The sequence below is a fragment of the Narcine bancroftii genome, chromosome 2, assembly GCF_036971445.1.
Source record: "Narcine bancroftii isolate sNarBan1 chromosome 2, sNarBan1.hap1, whole genome shotgun sequence".
Taxonomy (NCBI): Eukaryota; Metazoa; Chordata; class Chondrichthyes; order Torpediniformes; family Narcinidae; genus Narcine; species Narcine bancroftii.
In genome coordinates this window covers 337630916-337655024 of record NC_091470.1, presented here as the reverse complement: position 1 = coordinate 337655024, position 24109 = coordinate 337630916, and the positions used below count along the sequence as shown (strand labels likewise).

The following is a 24109-nucleotide window of genomic DNA, read 5'->3' as shown; positions in this document are numbered from 1 at the left end:
ACATTAAGTTTAATATTCATTTGTTCATATGAAATAAATCTGTCAACTTCAAAATGATCTTCTATTTTCTTAGAAGATTTTCTTCTACTCCAAATCCTCAAAAAATAATTATCCATAGAAAATGGAAGGTCTATTTTGACATAAAGACATTTTTCGAGAAACGAAACCTTTCCACCTATTTCATAATTTATTTTACTCCATAATTCAATCCAATGTTTTAGAACAGGCATATCCCTACTTCCTATTAACAATTTTGAATTCCATTTATAAATAAAATCCTGCATACTGTTTTCAATTCTATTTTTAACCCAAGCTGGAGCTTTATCTACCTCAAACATCACATTAATAAATTTCAATTGAGTTGCCTTATAATAATTCTTAAAATGGGGAAGTTGCAAACCTCCCAATTCATACTTCAAAGTCAGGTTTTTCAAAGAATCTCTATCCATCTTTTCTTTCCATAAAAACCTCCTAATACTCAAATGTAAATCCTTAAAAAAAATTTTTGGGAATCAAAAAAGGAATTTACTGGAAAAGATATTGAACCCTTGGAAAAATATTCATCTTTATACAATTAACTCTACATTTTAATGGTACAGGTAAATAATTCCATCTATACAAATCTCTTTAATTTTATTGAGTAAAGGTAAATAAATCGATTTATGCAAATCATCCACTGGCTGCTTAAATTGAACAGATTTTCTACATTATGTATAAATCACCCTTAACCAGGGGCATAACTTCACTTTTGTCTGAATTAATCTTGTAACCCAATATTTCACAATATTCTTCCAATCTTGCATATAATTGGTGCAAAAAAATTATAGGGTCTCATATAAAGCAAAACATCATCTACAAATAAATTATCATATATTCCTCTTGATTAACCTCTATACCCTTAATCTTAGAATCTTGTCTTATTAACTCTGCTAAAGGTTCTATTGGTAAATCAAATAAAACTGGTGATAAAGGACATCCTTGTCTACTCAATCTAAGTGACTGAAAAACAAATAAATTGTCCATTAGTTACAACTTTAGCAGAGATAAAAGTTTTGACCCAATTAATAAATATAGGTCCAAAGCCAATATTTTCTAATACCTTAAATAAATAATTCTATCTTAACCCATCAAAGGCCTTCTCAGCATCTAAAGTTGCTGCCACCGATATAACCCCTTAGTTTGAGGTAAGTGTATTAACTAATCAGTCTATCAACATTAGCGGTGGATTGGCGCTTTTTAACAAAACCCATTTGATCTATATGAATTAAATTCAGTAGAAATCTAGCCACTCTATTTGCCAAAATTTTAGCAATAATTTTAAAATTATAATTTAACAAAGATATTGTCTTATAAGATCCAGTTTTTAACAAATCTGTCTTTCTTGGGTATTACACTAATAATTGCATTTGAAAAAGATTCAAGTAGAGAATGGATTTCTGCTGGTTGTTTCAGCACCTCCATAAAAGGAGGTATTAAGAAATCCTTAAATTTCTTATAAAATTCAGGTGGAAAACCATCCTCCCTAGTGACTTAACCAATTTGCAATAACTGAATACCTCATAAATTCCTTTACTCCTTTTAAAACTGCTGGAATAGTACAGCATGGATCTCAAATTTTTAGCCATTTGGTCTAGAAGTATGTTCTGTTATGTTTTTAAAATTATACCTGTGCTGTTCTTAATAGTCAATTTAAACTTCTGAAGCTATACATTCATTTGTGTGCTTTGTTTAATTTTATTCTTCAGCATTCCCTTAAGAGCTCTTGAAATTAAGCTGATCTCTAGCCATTCCCATGTGTAAACTCTGTCCCCACTGAAAGAGATTGTTTTGTTATTATTTGAACTTCAGTTTAATTAGTGTTTACACACTATGCTGTATTAGCCTGGTCTGAAATGTTTCCCATTTTCATTCCTCAGAAATAAAATGTAAAGACATGTTGCAAATTTTATAATGGAATTAAAATGCTTAACAGGGCAAACAGTTTATTTTATACCCAGACACTAATTTTGGAAATATTTGGATTTTTAAAATGGGATTATGAAAATCTGTAGAAATTGAGGGCACCAAAAAACATACAGTACAACTCCAATTATCTGAAATGGTCGGGTCTGGGCCTATAAAATAACGGGTCTTTTTAAAAAAAAAAACAGCCCAGTAGCAACAGCAAATTACTTGTAACAGTGTTTAAACAACAGCAAACAACAAGGGAAGCTTTTTAAGCATGAAATAATGTTTACATTTCACCCAAAAAAAACCACCCTGAATAAAATAAGGTAAATCCAACATCAAAAACTCTGGGAGGTTTTCCAAAATTCCAATTTTTTTTTAAACTGTGATGTCAGTTCTGCTCTGAAAATTCTTTAGATAACTGAATATTTTTTGATTGTTTTGGATATCCTCATTTATCCAAAAAAAAATTAATGCTAATATTTCAAAAATTTCCCCAGCATTTCAGTGATTTTGTTTTCAAGATACTGTTTCAGAATTAATCAGAATTTATTCTCATGATCAAGTCATGAAATTCATTGTTTTACAGCAGCAATCACAGTGTAAATATTCATATAAACCACCTTCCAACAATAAATAAAAATAGTTCACAAAAAGTCAAAGGAAGGCAGTGTCTTTGGTTCATTGATCATTCAGGAATCTGATGGCAGCGGGGATGAAGCTGTCCTTGTGCTGCTGAATGCTTGTCTTCAGGCTCCTGTATTTTTTTTTCCCCCATTGGTAGCAGAATGAAGAGGACATATCCTAGGGTGGTGGGGGTCCTTGAGGATAGAGGCTTCTTTCTTAAGATTCCACCATCTTTTGTGTATCTCCTAGATGAAGTCTGGTGCCCGTGATGTCTCAGGCTAAGTTGACTGTCTTGTAAAAATGGTATTTTTATTTACAAGTTTTGGATTTCTAATTATCTTTCACATTCATTTTTTTTTTGTCTTAAATGAACTGAATTTTAGTTCCATATTAGGGGAAAGCCATGTCTATTTTTGTGTGTTAGTCTTCAGACTTGACCCTTGGTTACTTTTCTCCTCTAGAGCCATAGCTTTATCTTCTGCTTCAAACTCCCTTCCTAACAGCATTCTGAGTATGTTCAGCAGGACTGGAGCTGCTTAAGGCCATTATCAAGATCGTAGGGGGCGATAAATAAAATGCTAGTCTTGTTTGAAATGCAGAAAAATGAATAAAAAATGTAAAGGATTTGTGTTAACCTTTAATTTAATGTTAAACTATATTTCTTTTATAAAAATGTCTTAGTAAAGTAAATTATAGAGATAAAATATTGTATCTGTATTAGTAAGTTGGGTGTTGGTTGGTATACAGTCACACACATGTCACAGCACATTTACAGATACACATTGTACTCAGAAGAGTGTTCGATCTCAGAGTCAATGTCTTGAACACAGAGCTAATGGATTTAGTGGGTCTTAATTATTTAAGAACTACTGAAGGAAGCCATCTCTTTTTAATCAAAGCCACACCCTCTTGAACAGAGATGAGGTCAGAGGTTGTTATGGATATGGAATGGTTTTGAAATAGGAACAGAATTTTGGTAGAAAATAAAACTGGGCATGTGGTTTCCACGAATTGGGACTTACCTTGGTGATGATGTAACGGTTACATGATTTGGAAGAGTTTAATCTGGAGAGTATATAAGTCAAAACCCCTGTGACACAGGGGTTAAAACCTTATGAAAGACAGGGTTGAGAAACAGTAACCAGAATTGATGTGTGTTACTCCTGGGGAAAAAGGAAACCGAATCAATGGCTTTTAAAATAAGGAAGAGCCTTTTGCTGTCTCTTTGGAAAAGAGGACAGATTTCTATTTTTGTGTATGACCACTTTGTTTAGCCCTTGTCTGGTTTGTGACTTCATTGTGAAAGAAAATAGCCACATTGTGAGTAAAGAGGCCTGAAAATATGATGTTTAAAAGCACTTTATAATTATTTCTGAACTGAGAATTTAAGACTTTCAAGCAAGACTAAAATGATGCTGAACTTTTTAAGATTGAATTTTCAGAGTGGGACTTTAATCTATCTCTCTCTCTCTCTCTCTCTTCCCCCCCCCCCTCCCTCTCATGCACGTACACACATAATATCACTGAGATTTACTTTGTTGTGGTTTTGATCTATAAAGAAAGCATACTGCTTGTTTACCTTCATCAATCAGGGCATTCAGTATAAAAGTTGGAAAGTCAAAAGGTGGTAAAAACTTTGGGTCAGTGGAGGGCAGGAAGGTTGGGGGTTACATGTCCTTCAGTACCTAAGATACTGTCATAATGTTCTGCAATTTATTGTTGCTTTTGAGTGGTTTCAGTGGTGTACTCATAGAATTTCAGGGATGCTGGTGATATGCCAAATTGTTGAGAATGGTGACAGCACCTCCTCTGTGATCAATCTTCTGATTTGTGTCCTGAGGAATTAAAAGTCATGGATTCAATTGCAGAAAGGGGTGCTGAGACAAGGTCCTGTAGGGACTGATTCTTTGCATTTTGTAGTATTGGAAATGTTAACAAATAACTGTGGCATTCAAAAGAAAATTTATTGCTTGTATATTTTTTTGCCAGTGTTACTGATCTGTATATCTGAAACGGAAGATTGGGAAATAGGAAGACAGATACTGAAATACTATGATTTTGTTTCAACAGCGGTTATTTTTGTTTGTAAGTAATCAAAGATAGTCATTTACAGTTGACTAGGTTATACTATTTGGCTTGATCTTTCAATTGTAGATACTTAATATCAAATAATTTTTCACAGACTTCAGATTTATTATCTGAGTATATACATGACAACATATACGGTCCTGAGATTCTTTTTCCAGTGGATGAGGCAGAATTACCACTTATTGGTGGTGCAAAAAAACCTACTCCACTTACACATGTAAACAAATAAAGAAATATAAACAAAACTCTGCAATGCAGAGAGAAGAATCCATAAAGTGCAAAAGTAAGAATCATTAAATGAGTCCTTAATTGAATTTGTTGTTGAGGAGTCTGATGGCGGAGGGGTAGCAGCTGTGCTTGAGCCTGGTGGTGTGAGTCTTATGGGATCTATTCCTCTTTCCTGATGGTAACAGCAAGAACAGAATGTGTGCTGAGTGATGTGGATCCTTGATGATTGTTGCTGCTCTCTGACGGCAGCATTCCCTGTCAATGTTCTGAATGGTAGGGAGGGTGTACAATGTATATAACACCAAAATTTCTTGCTGCATTCGTAGAGGTACTTTGCTTTTTTAAAAAAAAACAATAGTATACATAATTGAATTAAAAAGAAGCAATAAATACAAAATATAGATAATATTCAGTTGACCTTGTGCAAAAAAAATCAACTACAATAGAGCACGTGTACTTTCGTGGTGGAGCAGTCCATGATTAGTGTACAAAGGAAGTTTCAAGAGCCTCTTGTACTTTTAAATATGGCACCTTTTCTCCAAATCACCAGAGTATCTTTGGCTTATTCTCCCTTTTCAGAATGTATGAAGCTATAAATTTTTCTGCATCTCCACTTTGGGTCTTGTGAAGAAAGACCTCTTTTCCCCAATAAGCAGGCCTTAATACAGTAAATCACCCAAAGTAAGATGATGGATTTATGGATATCATCACTGATCTGTTCCCAAGATCTTGACACTTTGAAGTAGAGTTACGGTCTTTCTGCTGTGGATCAGAGCCAAGCCAGAACATAATCAAAGGTAGAGTTGTGGTTGAGATACCACAGTCAGTACGAATTAGAAGCAACAACTCCTCTGTCATGATAAAGAATATGTATGAGATGTACCGGAAGTCATGTGGTATGAGAGAGAGATAAGAACACAAGCAGGAGAACAAAGGAAACCGGAGAATAAAAAGACACTAAGAAGTTTACCTGATAAACTTGTGTTTAATGTTTTATTAACATCACATTTCGGGCCACAAATGTGACATTGGCGACGAGGATGGGATAAGCTTGAAGAAAATTAAAAACTAAACAAGATTACAGAGATTTACAGACAACTTCAAGGTGATAAAAATTTTCTTTGACTCAGTACTTCTGGGGCTGGAATATTTCCTCATGGCTGGTGCAGACGGTGACTTTCTAACACATAGTGGAATTGCTCATTTTGACCCGACTGGTGATGCAAGCACTGTAAGTGTGAAGTGGAAGGCATGGCTGGAAGAATTTGAATCCTACGCCGACAGTCGTGGCCTATTTCTAGATACCGGTACGGTTGAACAAAAAGCGCAGAGAAGGGCGTTACTTCTTTTCACTGCAGGACCCTCAGTTCGGGAAACATTTAAGACACTTTTGAATGCAGGTAGGAAGGATGAGTATCGGAAAGCGGTAGATGCATTAAATGCACACTATGTAGTGACACCGAATGCTACATTTCAACGCCATTTGTTTCGGAGAACAAGACAAGAAGATGGCCAGACAATTGCTCAGTACGTGACGAGACTACGCCAGCTAGCTGTTGGATGCAATTACATGCCAGCTGATTTGGACAACCAATTACTGGATCAAGTCGTACAGCACTGCAGATCAGATAAACTCAGAAGACGTCTACTGGAAAGAGGGAGTGAGTTGGAACTCACCGATGCTTTAACCATTGCTGCTGCATTAGAGGCTGTTGAAGGGCAATTTCATACCATGACCCTGAAAGATAACTCAAGCCAGCAAATTAAGAGGCTCTCACATCGCCATAATCAGCCAAGATATACGTCGACACAGGACGTGGAATGTTATCGATGTGGAAACCGAGGTCACTTTGGAAAAGACCCATATTGCCCTGCCAAAGGCAAAGTTTGCAGAAAGTGTGGAGGTAAGGACCACTTTGCAAAGAAGTGCAAAAGCAAGTCCAATGCAGACCAGAAGAGGAAGAGTACAACTTCCAAAGGCAAAGTCTGGGGGAAAGGAAAGTATCCTGGAAAGAAAGATATCATTCGCCAGATAAACGGTGACAATGGTGATACCCAGGAGGAACAGAGTTGTTACCAATTTACGTTGAATGAAGTACATCATGAGAAGGTCCCAGTGATCATTGGTGGAGTGACAGTTCAGGTCATTGTAGACTCAGGCAGTGACAGTAATGTGATTGATCGACATTTATGGGAGAAGTTGAAAAGGAAAAAGATCATCTGTACCTCAAAGAAGTGTTCCAAGAAACTGTATCCATACACAGCAACCAAGCCATTGCAGACCATTGGATGTTTTACTGCAACTGTTGAAGCTGGAGATAAGTACACCGAAGCAGAATTTATGGTCATAGAAGAGAGGGGAGAACCATTGCTGAGTAGAAGCTCAGCGCAAGACCTGGCAATACTTCATATTGGAGCTTGTGTCAATTCAATTCAGTCATACGAGGATATGAAGCAAGAATTCCCCGCAGTCTTCCAAGGAGTAGGAAAGCTGAAAGGTCGACAATTGAAGCTAGCGGTAGATGAAACGGTCAAACCCAAGGCACAACCAATGCGCCGAACTCCGTTTGGACTTCGTGGGAAAGTCGAAGCCAAAATTAAAGAATTGATCGAACAAGACATTATTGAACCTGTGGAACATTCGACACAATGGGTCAGTCCCGTAGTGATTGTGCCCAAACCAAAGGGTGACATAAGACTATGTGTTGACATGAGAATGGCAAATGAAGCTATAATTAGAGAACGACTAACCCTATACCAACAGTGGAGGAAATACTTCAAGAACTAACTACCAGCAAGGTATTCTCAAAAATTGATCTGAAATGGGGCTATCATCAATTAGAGCTGGATCCAGGTTCCCGAGATGTGACAACATTTGTGACTCACTGTGGATTGTATCGTTACAAGAGACTATCATTTGGAATTAATGCAGCTTCGGAGATCTACCAGTATGAAATCCATCGAGTGATTCAAGGCATTCCTGGAGTTGCCAACATTTCTGACGACATCATAGTCCATGCACCAACGAAGGAAGAGCATGACAAACGGTTGAGGCGTGCACTGTCTAGACTACAGGAGGCAGGCCTTACCGTGAATGGAAACAAGTGCCAGTTCGGTGTGTCAGAAATGGACTTCATGGGACACAGACTTACACGGGAAGGACTAAACCCTGCAGAGGCCAAGGTGAAAGCTATTGCAGAGGCACGTGCACCTCAGAACGCAATAGCGGTGAGGAGTTTCCTGGGATTGGTTAATTTTTGTGCAAAGTTCATTCCTAATCTCGCTACAGTGGCAGAACCACTAAGGAAACTAACCAGGAAAGGTGTACCATTTCATTTTGGATCTGAGCAGAAGAAAGCGTTCACAGCGCTGAAGCAAAGCCTGACAGATGCAAAAACTCTTGGATATTACGATTCGGCGGCATCAACCAAAGTCATAGCGGATGCCAGCCCGGTTGGTTTAGGAGCCGTGTTGGTCCAGATGCATGATGGAGAACCACGAATCATTGCCTATGCCAGCAGATCGTTATCAGATGTGGAGAGAAAATACTCTTAGACGGAGAAAGAAGCACTCGGACTTGTATGGGCCTGTGAGAGGTTCCATCCATATTTATACGGCATTGAATTTGAACTCATCACAGATCATAAGCCATTAGAGGTGATCTATGCACCTAGATCCAAACCATGTGCCAGAATAGAGAGATGGGTACTCAGACTACAACCCTACAAATATAAAGTAATCCACATTGCAGGGAAAGCAAATATTGCTGATCCGCTGTCCAGATTGGTGAAGGATGGATGTCCACAATCCAAGTCAGAATTGGGAACAGAAACAGAGAGCTTTGTACGCTTCGTAGCTATTTAGGCGACACCGAAAGCTGTGACTACGAAGGAGGTCGAGAGAGAATCCGAACGTGATCCAGAACTCAAGGAAGTAAGAGAATGCATACAGAGTGGACAATGGGACAAGTGTACTCACAAGGCTTACATTCCCATTAGATACGAACTTTGTTGCATCGGACAGTGTGTATTGAGAGGTTGCAGATTGGTGATACCTCAAAGATTGAGACCGAAGATCGTATCCTTAGCACATGAAGGACACCTAGGCATTGTTGGTACCAAGCAAAACCTCAGGACCAAGGTATGGTGGCCAAGAAATTTGTTAAAACTTGTCACGGATGTCAAATCACAAGTAGGAGTAATCCGCCAGAACCGATCCGGAGTACGCTACTCCCGACAGGACCATGGATCGACGTAGCTGTTGATTTTCTTGGACCTTTACCGACGGGTGAATCAATTATGGTAGTGATAGATTACTACAGCAGATACTATGAGTACGTGGTGTTGAAGTCCACAACCACTGAAAAAACAATACAAGCATTAGCAGAGATATTCGCAAGATATGGATTACCTGTTACATTATACTCTGATAATGGTCCACAATTCGTTTCAGAAACATTTGCGGAATACATGAGGACCACAGGTATCCACCATCATAAAGTAACTCCGAAATGGCTGCAAGCCAACGGAGAAGTAGAGAGACAAAATCAATCCATTGAAAAACGATTGAGGATTGCACACGCAGAAGGACAAAATTGGCGAGAAGCATTGCTATCTTATGTGGCAACACCTCATGCAACCACTGGAAAAAGTCCTGCAGAAGTATTTTTTGGGAGAAAAATCCGTACAAAAATGCCAGAAATAAAGGAAATCCGAGACGACCAGGAGATGAGGGACCACAATGCTGAAAAGAAAGGTGCAGCAAAGCTGTACACAGATTCGAAACGTAGAGCCAAGTACTCAGACATCATGCCAGGAGATAATGTTCTAGTGAGGCATGAAACTGGTGGTAAGCTAGACACACCTTATTACCATCAACACTATACTGTCGTATGCAGAAGTGGCAGTATGGTGACAGTCAAGTCTCCGACTGGAGTCCTGTATAAGAGAAATGTCTCAGATGTAAAAAGGTACCAGTCCAGAGATACATCGAGCGAAGAGGTTGAAAGGCCAATACGAGATGCTGAAACTGAGAGACCTAATGATGTTCCAGAGGCAGTTACCAGCACTCCTGATGAAGTGACTAGAGCGCCAGAAACACCCGAAGCCGAGGCGAGCAGTATTTCCGACGCTGAAAGTGAACAACCGAGAAGCGAAGACAATATCGCAGGCAGGCCGAAACGAAACCGGAAAGTGCCCAAACGATACGAAGACTTTGTGCCATAGTTTTAATAAGAACTTTGGGACAGTATTTAATCTTATATCATAAAGTGCATGTATGAATGCTGTAAGAGGTAAATTTTATGTAGTTGAGTTATAGTATTACCATTAGTTACGATGTTTGTATGTTTCTGAGGGATATTGGTAAGTGAAGGTAAAGTTTATTTCTGATTAAAGGAGGGATGTCATGATAATGAATATGTATGAGATGTACCGGAAGTCATGTGGTATGAGAGAGAGATAAGAACACAAGCAGGAGAACAAAGGAAACCGGAGAATAAAAAGACACTAAGAAGTTTACCTGATAAACTTGTGTTTAATGTTTTATTAACTTCACATTTCTGGCCACAAATGTGACATCCTCCTCACTGATTATCAACAACAGGTGCACCCCAAGGAAGCGTGCTTCGCCCACTGCTCTACTCATTATACACTCACAACTGTGTGGCCAGGCACAATTCCAATGCTATCTACAAGTTTACCGTTGAAACCGCAGTTGTCGGCAGAATCACAAACAGCAATGAGGAAGAGAATAGGAGGGAGAGAGATCAGCTCGTTGAATGGTGTAATGACGGCAACCTTGCGCTCAATGTCAACAAAACCAAGGAGATGATTGTGGAGAAAGTCAGAGGAACACGACCCAGTCCTCATCAAGGGCTCAGTAGTGGAGAGGGTCAAGAACTTCAAATTCCTGGGTGTCAACGTCTCTGAGGATCTGTCCTGGAGCCATATACAGCCAGAAGTATACAATCCAATGATCATTGGGGGAATCGGAGGTGGAGAGGGTGAACACATTTAGGTTCTTGGGAGTCACTATCTTGGAAGTTCTTTCTTAGACCCAACACACCAATGGCGTTGTGAAGAAAGCACGTCAGGAGTTTGCGGAGGTTTGGTATCATGTCAGAAACCTTGGCAAATTTCTACAGAGGTGTGGTGGAAAGTGTGCTGACTGGCTTCATCACGTTCTGATATGGGAAGACCTTTACCCTGAGCATAAAGTCCTCAAAAAGGTAATGGAAACATTACAAGCGAAACCCTCCCCACTATTGAGTGCATCTACAGGGAATACTGCCGTCGGAGAGCAACAGCAATCATCAAAGATCCTCACTACCCAGCACACACTCTGTTCTCGCTGCTGCCATCAGGAAAGAGGTATCGGTGCCACAAGACTCGCACCACCAGGTTCAGGAACAGCTGCAACCCCTCCTCCATCAGACTCCTCAACAACAAACTCAATAGCAACTCATTTATTAATTTTTATTAATTTATTAATTTTCTTCTCTCTGCATTGCACAAATTCAGTTTGTTTATATTTGTTATCTGTTTACAGTTCTTTTGTTTACATGTTTGTGGTGTGTACAGTTTATTTTTTTGCACTATCAATTAGTGGTAATTCTGCACCACACACAGGAAAAATATCTGTTGTTTGTGATGTCATGTATGTTCTCTGACAATAAATCTGAAGAAGCCTTGCCAATGGCTATACCTTGTGAGGTGCTTGAGTGGATTTGGTGTGTCACCGAAGACTCAAAAACATCTACAGTTGTACTATGGGGAGCATTCTGTCTGGTTGCATCACTGTCTGGTCTGGAGGCGCCAAATATTAGGACAAGAATAAACTCTAGAGGGTTGTTAACTTGGCCTGCGATTTTACAGGCATCAGACTTCACTCCATCAAGGACATTTACATGAGGCTGTGACTTAGAAAAACAGCGTCTATCCACAAAGACCCCCACCACCCATGCCCCCTTCACTCTGCTACCATTGGGTAGGAGGTACTGGTGCCTAAATACAGGCACTCAGCAGCACAGGGAGAGCTTCTTCCCTGCTGCCATCAGATTCCTGAACGATCAATGAGCCAGTGACATTCCCTTACTTTTTGTGCACAATTATTTTTATTTTCAATTTTTCTATATTATTGTGTAGGATGGTTCATAATATGAATGTTTGCACTTGGATGCTGCCGCAAGACAATAAATTCTGATTCAGAGATGTCTTGTAAATGTTCCTTTCAGATCTAAGTTAATGGACAGTTTTTCAATGAATTGTTGAGGTTTATGGTTTTTTTAAAAAGCCTTTCTTCCCATGCTGGCAAAAAATGGGGTTCAATTTTCTCACTGTCTCACCATCTGTCTTTCTCACCGTATTCAGCAAACTTACACAGATCATCTAAAATGATGCCTGACTTTTGCTGGATTTGAGAGCAATTTACAACCATATGCATTCAATTAAATGTTACTGCATTATGTTAAGAGTAATGCCAAATACTCTAAATGCTGGAATACTGAACTGCAACAAAGTGCAGGTCAGGAAGCATCTGTGGATGGAGAACATCATTGAACAATTTATCCTGATCAGCTGATTTGAAAGATTGAAGTTGTTTGACAGTGCCATCTACTGCTTGCTGCAGTCTTGTGACGGTCAACACAGTAGGAAGCCTATGACAGCATTTCATACGCTGATTTGAAAATGTATTACGCTATGTCAAAATGTATCCCAAATATTTTATTTCCATATTTGTAGATTGATGAGTATTTGTTATGCAACAACTAATTTTTCCATTTTAAAAACTAAATCACTGAAGATAGACAAGCTTTACATTTTGTAATATCTTCGATGAATTACTCCTTTAATTTTTTTTGTGACATGTATATTTCTGCATTTTCTCAACAGAAAGAAATTCAAGCAATGAGTCAGTGCCATCACAGGAACATTGTGTCATATTATACCTCATTTGTGGTAAAGGATGAGCTCTGGTTGGTGATGAAATTGCTCAGTGGTGGTGAGTGTTTTTATCTCAAAACGTACATTTTGGAGGGTCAAATGTTTGAACTACTATACAAGCTAATCTTTCTTTAAATTTTCTAACAGTCAGCTTCAATTGATCTTTGTACAGAAAAAAAAGACATCGACCCCCTGGCTGTGATGGCACAAATAGAATGGCTGCCCTAGTCTTCATGCTGAATATTCCATTTTCAACCTTCTGAAAATTTGACTGTTTAACTTTTGAATGATAAAATATGTTAAATCCTATTCAAGAGCTTTCTCTGGATGTCACTGTTTTACTTGAATACAGTTTGAATTCCAATTCAGCACTTGCAGGTGGTTTTAATCGAATTTAATGCCAGCAAGAACAGTGATCCTTTTGGTCAGAAAGATCAAATTTCACCTGCTAAATAAGACAATTTAGCTTTTAAATTTTGTTATGATTATTAAGAAATGCGTTGAAATTCAATATAAATGTATTGTTTAAGTTTTCCTCACTTAAATTAGCAAGATGGCTTCAATTTCAGTAGTCGCCAGTCTCCCATTTAGAAGACTGAGGAAATGCTTTTGGGTGAAATGTGAGTAGAGACAATTTGGGTTGTCATCTCTACCTCCTTCCATTTCAATCTCTTATTCTCTGCTCCCCTTCCCACTCCCCACTCTCCAATGTCACCATTACCTCCTTCACACCCATACCCCAAATTGGGTCAAGTGGTTTGTCATGTGAATGTGGTAACACTGGAAATGTATCTAAGAACATAAGAAATGAGGAATATTTTGTCTGATCTTCTACATTACTGTTTTCTTTCCCTACCTCCATCTTCTCCCCTCCTCCCCCCCCCCCCCCCACATTGTATTTAATGTATTTTTGCAATTTTAACTCCTGCAGTTTGTGGGGGGAGGCATGAGGAACTGTTTCATACCTTTTGGACTTTCAGAAAGAGCAAAGTAATTTAATATGAAATAGTTTTGCATCTTGACAAGCACACACTATCTTACAGAAGAAGAGGTGGGTTAAAGAGACGAGTAGACTTTAATTAAAACCAGATTCTGAACATGTGATGTTCCATGTACTATCAAGATGGAGCATTATAAAACAATTGTAATGTTTGGTCCACGAATGCAGTGGTGAAATTTAGTTCCATTTTTTTTTAAAATTTTTGCTTGTTTTGTTTTTGTTTCAGGATCTGTGCTAGATATCATTAAACACGTGATAGCAAAGGGAGATCACAAAAATGGAGTTTTGGAGGAGGCAGTCATAGCTACCATTCTGAAAGAAGTATTGGAGGGACTTGATTATCTGCACAAAAATGGGCAAATTCATAGGTAAGAAAAGTATGACTTCATTTATTGCCATAAGTAATTTTAAATTTTTACAGTGAATCTGAGCTTAGATGCAGGATCCCCATTTTTAAATATTTTTAGTAACATAATTCTTCTGTGTTACTCAATGGCACAATGAATCTCAGTCAGCTCGTTTGTAAGGCCAATCTATTAAACCTGTGTGCAACTTGGTATTTTTGTGTTAAATGTCACTAAGTAGAAACTATCATCAGATATAGTCTTGAATTTTCTTCATGTGTTCCAGTTAGTTCCAGCCAAGTCTTAGTACAGGTACACAATCCTTTATCCGGAACCCTTGGGGGACAGTGTGTTCTGAATTTTGGAAAGCCAGATTTAAGCCTACCCGAATTGTGGTGCTGTATCCACCCCCACCCACATCCAGTCGTGTTGTCGCTTCCCACCACTCCCCCCCCCCCCCCACCTGCCCAACTTGCACTGCCGGTCTCACTCCATCACCTGCCCGACTCGCGTGTACTACTTTTTTTGGCGTGACTTGGATCTCTATCCTTGTATGTGACAGAATTTTTGGGATCCACAAATTCTGAATACAGACAATGTAGCTAATATAGTGATATCTGTCATTCTGTACATCAGCACATCATTGGTTGGAATCTGGTCTATTATTTCTATTAACCTGGTGCTCTATGTCACTATTAATAGAAGCAGTGCCAAAATGATTTAATATTGAAGCAAAAGCAGCTATTCTCAACTTGTCAAATTCCAACCTCCAGGAGCCACTGTGTCAATATCGTATGAGCTATCCTGATGTGATAATTGCATGTGAGAAGAGAATACAGCCAGACATAACAAACACACAGACAAACAATAAATTTGCAGGAAAAGGATTTTTATAATGAAATAAATGTTGTCTGTAAATATGAGAGTCTTGGATGGTTAGTGTCAGCAGTTCCTTTGGCCGTACAGCATTTGTACTGCCCTTGGGAAGATATTGATTCTCTGTACTTGACATGACATAAATCCTCTGGACTCTTAACTCCTAGTCCGAGCCTCACTGCTATTCCTAACCTAAATATAATAATAGGAAATGTCTTGGCCGCAGAAGGCATTCAGGTTGAAGAGTTTGAGTCACAAAGCCACAGTTGTATTTTCCACTTCCTGGAAGACACTGATATATCAGCGCTTCTCAAAAATGCTGTTGTAGCGACCATCTTCAAGAAAGTTCATTGGTTTGATTATGATAAATATCAAAAGGTCTTCATGTTCTCTACCAACATTCGTCTCAAATGTTCTCCCAATGGTTAAAAACTTACTCCCTCAATTGCAGGATGGATTTCAATTTGTTCCATATTATCAAGCAGGCTATTACACTAACTAGTAGGTCTGTAACAGAACCAACTCGTGTTGAAAATGAATGCAAACAAGGTTGAGCCATTGTCTGGAAACTATTCAATCTTTCTTACTTCAATGTTGTATCTTGTCTTTGTGGGAGTGAAGTTAATTTCCAGAACTAATAGAAAATTGTTGAGCCTGCAGTGCCTATATGCCAAAATCAAAATGAGACAAGCTTGACTTGTAAAGCTGCAGTATGCAGATGACACTTTTTCAGATTGCCTGGACTTAGAAAATTCAATATTTATGTTAAGTAAAAGCACAATGCTGGAGAAAGTCAGGTGGTCAAACAGTCTACTTTATGTAGCAAAGATAAAGATTCATAACCAATGTTTCAGGCTTGAGCCCTTCCTCAAGGGCTAATTTGGTGTCTGCAGACTTTTGCGTTTTACTTCAAAATTTGTTGGGTGCAGCCTACATTGGCAGGCAAGTCTGTTTGGCTTACAACCAGAAGGCCATGTGGGCAGAGCACAGTGGCCTCCTGGTCTGTGTTTGATCTCAGTGATAAAGAGGAAGTGTGGTAGAGATTCACATGCACCAAATACAGATGTATAGAATTATAAATATCACAGTAAAGCTTGGAGTGGTGCATGTGAAACTCTACCTCACTTGGAAAGGCTAATTATGTTACTGGATGGAGGTGAGGAAGGGAGTGGAGGAACAATTTTTTTTGTATTTTATTTATTCAACATATGCCAAAAATTAATAACATTACTTAACAGAATATTAATGAGTATATGTTGAAAATCTATTTATAAAAACTAAAAATACTAAAATCTAAAACCTAAAAAGGACTTACAAACTACAAAAAAACCCTAATAACCCACCCTCCCCCAAGCTAATCTGATTCCAAAACTAATATACAAGATATTTCATTATAAAATGATTACAAATAATTAAATTGGATTGCATCAGTTGACACTCAAAGACATCAAAAACATCATGAAATAATTATATTTTTTAGGGAAAATTTCACTGATCAAAAAAAATAATAAATTCATAATTTTAATTTCATTATTATTGCATATGGACCCAAAATTTGCAAAAATAAAAAAATATTTACCCCCTTAAATTATACGTAATTATTTCTAATGGAATACACATGCCATCTGTCTAATGTTAATGAAACATTAGATTTCCATGTTACTATGACACATTTCCTTGCTATTACTAAGACTAACTTAAACTTTAATTGGGAATCTGACAACAATAATTTAGGAGTAACACTTTCAAAATTTCCTAACAAAAGCAATTCAGGATTTAAAGGAAAATTCACTCCCATTATCCGTTGTAGAAATTTACTAGTAGAAATGCAAAAAGGGTTTGAACAAGATCACGTAGAATAAAGAAAAGTTCCAATTTGTGTTCCACATCTAAAACACTGATCCGATAAATCCGATCTCCATCTACTCAGTTTCTGAGGAGTAATATATAATTGATGTAAAACAAAATGGAGTTATCTGTATCATACATTAATAGTATTTGTCATAACTTCTTTACACAAATTCTGCCAAATTTGTTGATCTATTATCGTGTCCAAATCTCGTTCCCAGCTTTCTTTTGAGTTAAAAAAAATCTATTTTAGGTGTTTGTTCGTGTAATAATATATATATATATACGCAATTGAAATAAATTTTTTAACCATTCCATCAACCATAATTTGTTCCAAATTTGAAAGATCTTTTAAAATAATTTCTGGTCCCAATTTCTCTCTCAAAAAGGCCCTCAATTGAAAATAACAAAATAATGTTTTAAAAGTTATACCATATTTAACTATTAATTGATCAAAAGATATCAATCTATTATTATGAAAACAATCCCCGCAGATTAAAAATTCCCTTATAATATATATTTAAAAAAGGGTTATCTTTTGGGGGAAAAAAAACAACGAAGGATTAATTATTGGTGTTTTTAATGAAAGAGTATATCCATCAATTTCTAATTTAACTTAATTCCAAAAATTCAACAAATGTTTTGGCATCAGAGCTTCCTTATCTATTACATTAGATTTAAAATCCCATTTATAAATAAACTCATCTGGTTAATTAACCTCTCCTATCTTATTTAGTTCAATATCCACCCATGATGGTTTAATTTTACCAAACATAGACTAAAAATCTTAATTGTGCTGCTCTATAATAATTTTTTTAATTGGGAAGTTGTAATCCTCCCTGTTCATATTTCCATGTTAATTTTTCTAATGACTTTCTTACTATCCTCCCTTTCCAAAGAAATTTCCTAACTTGTTTATTTAAATCCTGAAAAGATTTATGAGGTATAGATATAGCTAAAATTTGAAATAAATATTGAAGGCGTAGGAAAATATTCATTTTGATACAATTAACTTTCCCAATTAATGTAATTGGTAAACTAACCCATTTCTTTAAAACTTCCTCTATCTTTTTAAGTAATGGAATGTAGTGCTGGAAACAACCAAGAAAGACTCAGCCACCACATTGAAAGTCATTAATAACTGTTTTTATTCAAATTCAGTGCGCGCCCTTTTAAGGGCAGCATGAGCTCAGTCACCTTGTGCATTGACATCATAATCAATGCCCCAGGCGTGCACTAAGCAGGAGATTTGAGGCAAGGAGAAAACCCTGAAAACGTGGCGTTACACGTGGGGCCGGTTCGCCATGAGAGAGTGCGCCGCCACAAAAATATAATTAATTTATGTAATTTTTTCAAATTAATATCAATATGTATACCTAAATATTTAATCTTATCTGTCCATTTAAAATGAACCTCTTGTCTACATTGTGAATAATCTCCTTCTTCTACAAATTCTATTACTTCAATTTTATCCCAATTTATCTTGTATCCCAAAATTTTCCCATAGTCTCACAAATGTCTGTAAGGTCTTGGTAATGATATTTGTGGTTGAGTTAAATATACTAATACATCATCAACAAATTAACTAATTTTATGTTGTACCTGATTTATTTCAAATCCTTTCATTTGTTGATCATCTCTAATTTATTGTGCAAATGGTTCTATAGCTAAAGCAAACAAAGCTGGTGAGAAGGGACACCCTTGCCTACTAAACCTACTTAATTTAAAAGGTTGAGATATCTGTCCATTAGTAATCATTTTAGCTTTAGGACTTCTATATAAGGCCTTAATCCAATTTATTAAATTAAGACCGAAACCAAATTTACTTAACACCTTAAATAAAAAATCCTACTCTAACCTATCAAAAACTCTTTCAGCATCTAAAGCTACAATAAGACTCAATCTTTTTTTCTGAGCCAAATGAATTATACTTAATAACCTTACTATATTCTCCAAAGTTTACCTATTTTTAACAAAACCCGACTGATCCATTTTTATTAAATCTGGAAGATATTCATTAATCCTATTCACCATTACTTTTGCTACAATGTTATAATCTACCTTTAACAAGGATATAGGTCTATAAGAAGTAGGTTTTAATGGATCCCAATTTGATCATTATTAAATTATTAATTATTGAATAACCAGTCATTCTCAATGGGAGACATTCTCTGACCCAGGGGCAGCAACACTTAAAGGCGGGCATAGACTGAAATCATAGTCAGTAAGGAGATAAGTATGAAGAAACCAACTAAACTTGACTGCTTCACAGGGACGGGGTCCCATAAGTTTTGAGCAGAGTTCTAAGGTGGCCATTATCGAAAAATGGTTGAAAATGGCTACTTTAGACCATCAGCTATTTCTGATTCCAGTTCAGACTAAGAATTTCTGTGGGATTGTTTCTGATTGTTTGATCTGGGGAAGAAGTATAAAATTTTCTAGTGAGATGGTAATATTTTAATTTCTCTGGTTTGTATGGGCTAACAGTATCCTCTGAGCATCTTATTAGTGCTTCTTCAAATTAATGATGGCATGTTGTGCAAGATGATGACAACATTCTGACTTTTAATACATTTAAATTAAGATATATTTATTTGGTGGTGTTTCAAGATTTCTACCGAAATACAAGCTTGTCTCCTTGAATTGAGTCTGCTGTTTTTGATTTTGGGCAAATATTAAGAGTTCTCAAGAATGAGTCAAATCTTTATAAATAAGTGTATCAAGTGCTGCCATTTGATTTTGCTGAATCTTTTTAAAAATTTGATTGGAAACTCTAATTGAACCAGCAATCCAGCTAACCATCAGCCCTAGATTGCTTCCACTGGATGAAGAAAGTCCTTTGATTGCCAATATACAAGCAGGCATAGGTCATGTTGTGCACAAAAATCATCTACCTGTTTGCTACTGAATGGTCTAAGCATGGTACTGAATAATGCAATCAAATTATGAAGTGTTGGGACGTCAAAGTGATAAGTAAAGGATTGCTGTTTGAGATCGACTTCTATTTCAGTCCTTGAAGCCTGGTTTGTTCAAGCCAGGGGGATAGCTGAAGATGGGCACTTTCAAATTCTTGTCCTGTTGGACCAAATGAGCAATTCTTGGAAAATGAGGAATCTGAAAAATGTAACTCAATTTCAGGCGATCGATCTTGCTGCTACAGTGCTTTGGAATAGTTTATCCTGATGCAAGTGGAAAAAAAAGAATGGTTGACATTTGGGCCAAAAACCTTCATTAAGACTGGGCTTGAGGAGAAGAGAAGCTGGTGTAAATAGGGGAGAGTGGGAGGCCTCCTTCTGCTGCTTGTCCTGATGAGTTCTTCCAGCAATGTGTCAAGTTCTCAGACTTGAACTGGGTACAGTTTGGATCAGAGTTTGAATCATACTTTAATTGGATACTTGATCAGATCAGTACTGGTGGCGAATTGGATTTTAATTAATTCATGCTCTCTTTGCCCCACCCCTGTGTCAGATGCTCACATATGCTTTAGTAGTATTTCTTGGGACAGTGTGCTTGTAACTTTCTGCTTGCTTAATTAAGTTTGGCATACTCCCTTATTAAACGTTGAATTTTTCTAGAAATAACAGATACTTTGTAACACATTTTTCCTCTGATTTCTACATACTTGAGTTTCCTTTATTTTGCAGAGATGTGAAGGCAGGAAACATTCTTCTTGGCGATGAAGGCTCTGTGCAAATTGCAGGTAATTATTAGCACAACCATCCGTTAGAAAAAGCATGATAAAATTATTCTGAACTCTTGTCTGATTAGCTGAAGTAGTGAAACAATTGATGTTGATATTAGAAAACTGTAGAAGAGTTGCCGACTTTAATATCAAATGTAATCCTTTATATATTTACAGTATATTTCCGATTATCCAAAATGCTTGGAATCAGAGTTTTCAATTAACCAGATTTTTTTGGATAACCAAGAAATGGCTTTAAGCAGCCTAGTAGAATTAGGAGAATACATGTAAATTACATTTCTGTAAATACACTATTTAAAACAAAATAAATAAATTAGTGCAAAAGAGTGAGGTAGAATCTGTCTTTCATTGCACAGAGACTTTCAACAGAAAACATGGTATCAGGAGTGTACCTTTTTGTCCAAAGATCTTCAGTGAAATATTGGAGTCTGTTTACTTTTCCTTATCAGTTTTTGCATGATCTTTCCTTGTATTTCTAGTGGTTTTTAAATTTTATTCTAGATTTCTAATGCTGTAATTAAGAGTTTCTGATCCCTGAAATGTATATCGTTCCAAGCTACATCTGTTGCTTATAGCTACTTCATTCCCACTTTTCTCCGCCCTTCTCCTTTCCTCTTCCTTAATTCCCCAAACATCAAGAAGTGCTGATTCTTTCAGTTCTATTTTTCATGGCATTTTAAATGTCTAACAGTACAGTGTGTGTGTGTATATATATATATATATATATATATATATATATAAAATCTTCTAGTATTGGCCATTGCCATCCTGGGGAAAATGTATGCCCTTCAGAATCTTGTACACCTCCATTAAATTACCTCTCATCCTCCATCATTCCAAAGAGAAAAGTCCAAGTTTGCTCATCCTTTCTTCACAAGACATGTTCTCTGATCTAGGCAGCATCTTGGTAAATCTCCTCTGCACCCTTTCTCAAGTTTCCACATCCTTTCTATAATGAGGTGACCAAAAGTTAAATACAATATTCTAAGTTTGGTCTGATTAGAGTTTGATAGAGCTGCAACCTTACCTCAGAGTTCTTGAACTATATTTGATAGAGTTACAAAGATTCCCACTAAATTTTAAGCGAAGGAAAGAAATATACTGGAAACTGCAGACCTTTTGGTCTAATGTTAATTGAGGGAGATAGTGATGGATTTAACAGCAGAACATTTTGAAAAGAACAGTAGTTTAAGGGCAATGCAACACAGAGTTTCTTAATTTCAATAATGAACATGGAGAACATTTAGGATGGTTGGGACAAAAAGGGAAAGGTCAGAAATGCTGCAGCCATTTGAGTTAGTGTTTAGCAAAATCCTTCGGCCTAATAGTTGTGATACTGGACTAGCATCTCTTCAGTTGAATTCAATTCCCATCAAGAATATAGAATCGCAAAAGATTCCCACTAAATTTTAAGCGAAGGAAAGAAATATACTGGAAACTGTAGACCTTTTGGTCTAATGTTAATTGAGGGAGACAGTGATGGATTTAACAGCAGAACATTTTGAAAAGAACAGTAGGATTGAACAAAGTCACCATGATCTGTGTCAGAAAAATAACGTTTTTCTTGTCGACAAGAGTTATTTTGAGGATGTAACTAGCAGAATAAATGGAGAATTGGGATGCAGGGTATTTTGGTTTACAAAAGGCTTTTGATAAGGTCCCATACTCAAGGTTGGTCTTCAGATTTGATAACTGATAATATACCACATTGAGAATTGGTAATTGATGGAAAGCAAAGGACCTTTCTCAGTTTGGTGAGCTGTGACTAATGGAGTACTGCAAGGATCAGTGCCTGGGCATCTTTTATTCACCATCAATTAATTGGCTGGCTGAATGAACCAAATCATTCCTATAGCCATTAGGCCTCAAATAAACTTAGAACATAGATCACTACAGTACAGGCCCTTCGGCCCTCGATGTTGTGCCAACCTGTATAATGGAGATCTCGTGCTAATACTAATGTATTTCATTAGTATGCTAATTGATCTTTCGCTGTAATGCCACACATTTTTGTATGCTTTTGCTTTTTTTTTTACTTTCTACTGCTGTATGCATGTTAGAGTTGATTTGCTGGACTGCTCTCGAAACAAGCCCAATTCACTGTACCAGATACAATGTTACCGTAAACGTAAACTGGAACTTGAATTATACTTTCACGTTTGTTAACGATGCAATTGTTGGTGGGATTCAGTAGGGTACAGGGTCTGAAGAATTTCAAGCAGATATGATCAAGCTAAGTGATTGGCGAAGAAAGTAATAGATGCAGAAGAATATAGAGAAATGTCAAATTTTTCACTATGTGCAAAAGAAATATGGTGAGACTCTGGGTCATCCTGATGCTCAAAGAAATTTTGAGCATCTTTGGACACAAATCACTGAAAGCCATCCTGCAGATGCACCAAACATTTTTGGAGCCAATATTGGCCTTTATTGATTGATATATTTCCAACTTTTTATAATTTTCATTATTAATTATTTGGAAGAGATGTATTTTCAATCTCTAAATGTTTGTCCTTGAAGATCAATCATTGTGCATAACTTAAGACAGAATTGCCATTGCTGTTATAGATTGTGTGTGATCTGATTTTTTTCCCATACCAATTTACTTTGTGGAGAGCATGACTTATTTCTGCACTGAAGGTTCATCAATTTTCCATAACAGATGCAAGAATAATAGAGTCAAAGCTTTGCCTGCCAGAGCTATTAAGTCAAGAGTCATCTTCACGGATCTTGTAATTTTTAAAAGGTTTGCAAATGCACACTATAAACCTTAAGCTTATGTGACTGTTAAATTGAAATTGCCACATGCAAATTGTTAACCTTATTGAACCCAGCTACTCAAAAATCTGCAGCATTTTAGAGATTTAAGTGTACACTGTTGTCAGTAGCATTCGTGCAGTGCAGTATCTTAGTTAAAATATGGTGGGAACTTGGGTGTATCATTTAAACCATATCATTCACTTACCTCCTTTTCAGAAAGTGGTTTGACTGGATCTTTTGGATTTCCAGAAATTTGTGTATGTGCCAGAGCATTAAAAAAGGCAAATGATTAGAGGAATTTTACAGGCAGACAATTAACATAGAGGAGGCTGACGAATGATTGTGAGGAGGTTGAAAAAATCATGAAGGATTTCTTCCCATGGTAGATGATTCTTGAACCACAGGGCTGAAGTTTAAACTGAGATGGGAAAGATTTAAGAGGGACCTGAGAGGCACTTTTTTCACTCAAGGATGTACCGTATTTGGAACAAGCAATCAGAGGAAACTGTAGAAGTATGCACAATTATGGCATTTAAGAGACATTTGGACAGATTTATGAATAGGAAGGGCTTAAAAGAATAAGGACCAAATGCAGGCAAATGGGAATCGCCAAGAATACCAAATTGGTCAGCATAGGTCATTTGTTCTATGCTGTATGACTCAAAGCATGTTATATTCTCCTAACTACAGCCTTGTATGATGTAAAATTAATCAACTTGTGCCTACCATATATTTTGAAGTATGT

The 24109-nt window shown here is 37.0% G+C and overlaps 1 protein-coding gene across 1 annotated transcript in view; it reads left to right on the top strand.

The window, feature by feature from the left end:
* Positions 1–24109, top strand: part of LOC138755715 (serine/threonine-protein kinase OSR1-like) — a 114222-nt gene that overhangs the window by 26496 nt on the left and 63617 nt on the right. Inside the window, exons 3-5 of the mRNA XM_069922172.1 lie at positions 12783–12891; positions 14060–14201; positions 20546–20601. Coding sequence (XP_069778273.1) covers positions 12783–12891; positions 14060–14201; positions 20546–20601 — 307 coding nt within the window. The remainder of the gene's footprint in view (positions 1–12782; positions 12892–14059; positions 14202–20545; positions 20602–24109) is intronic.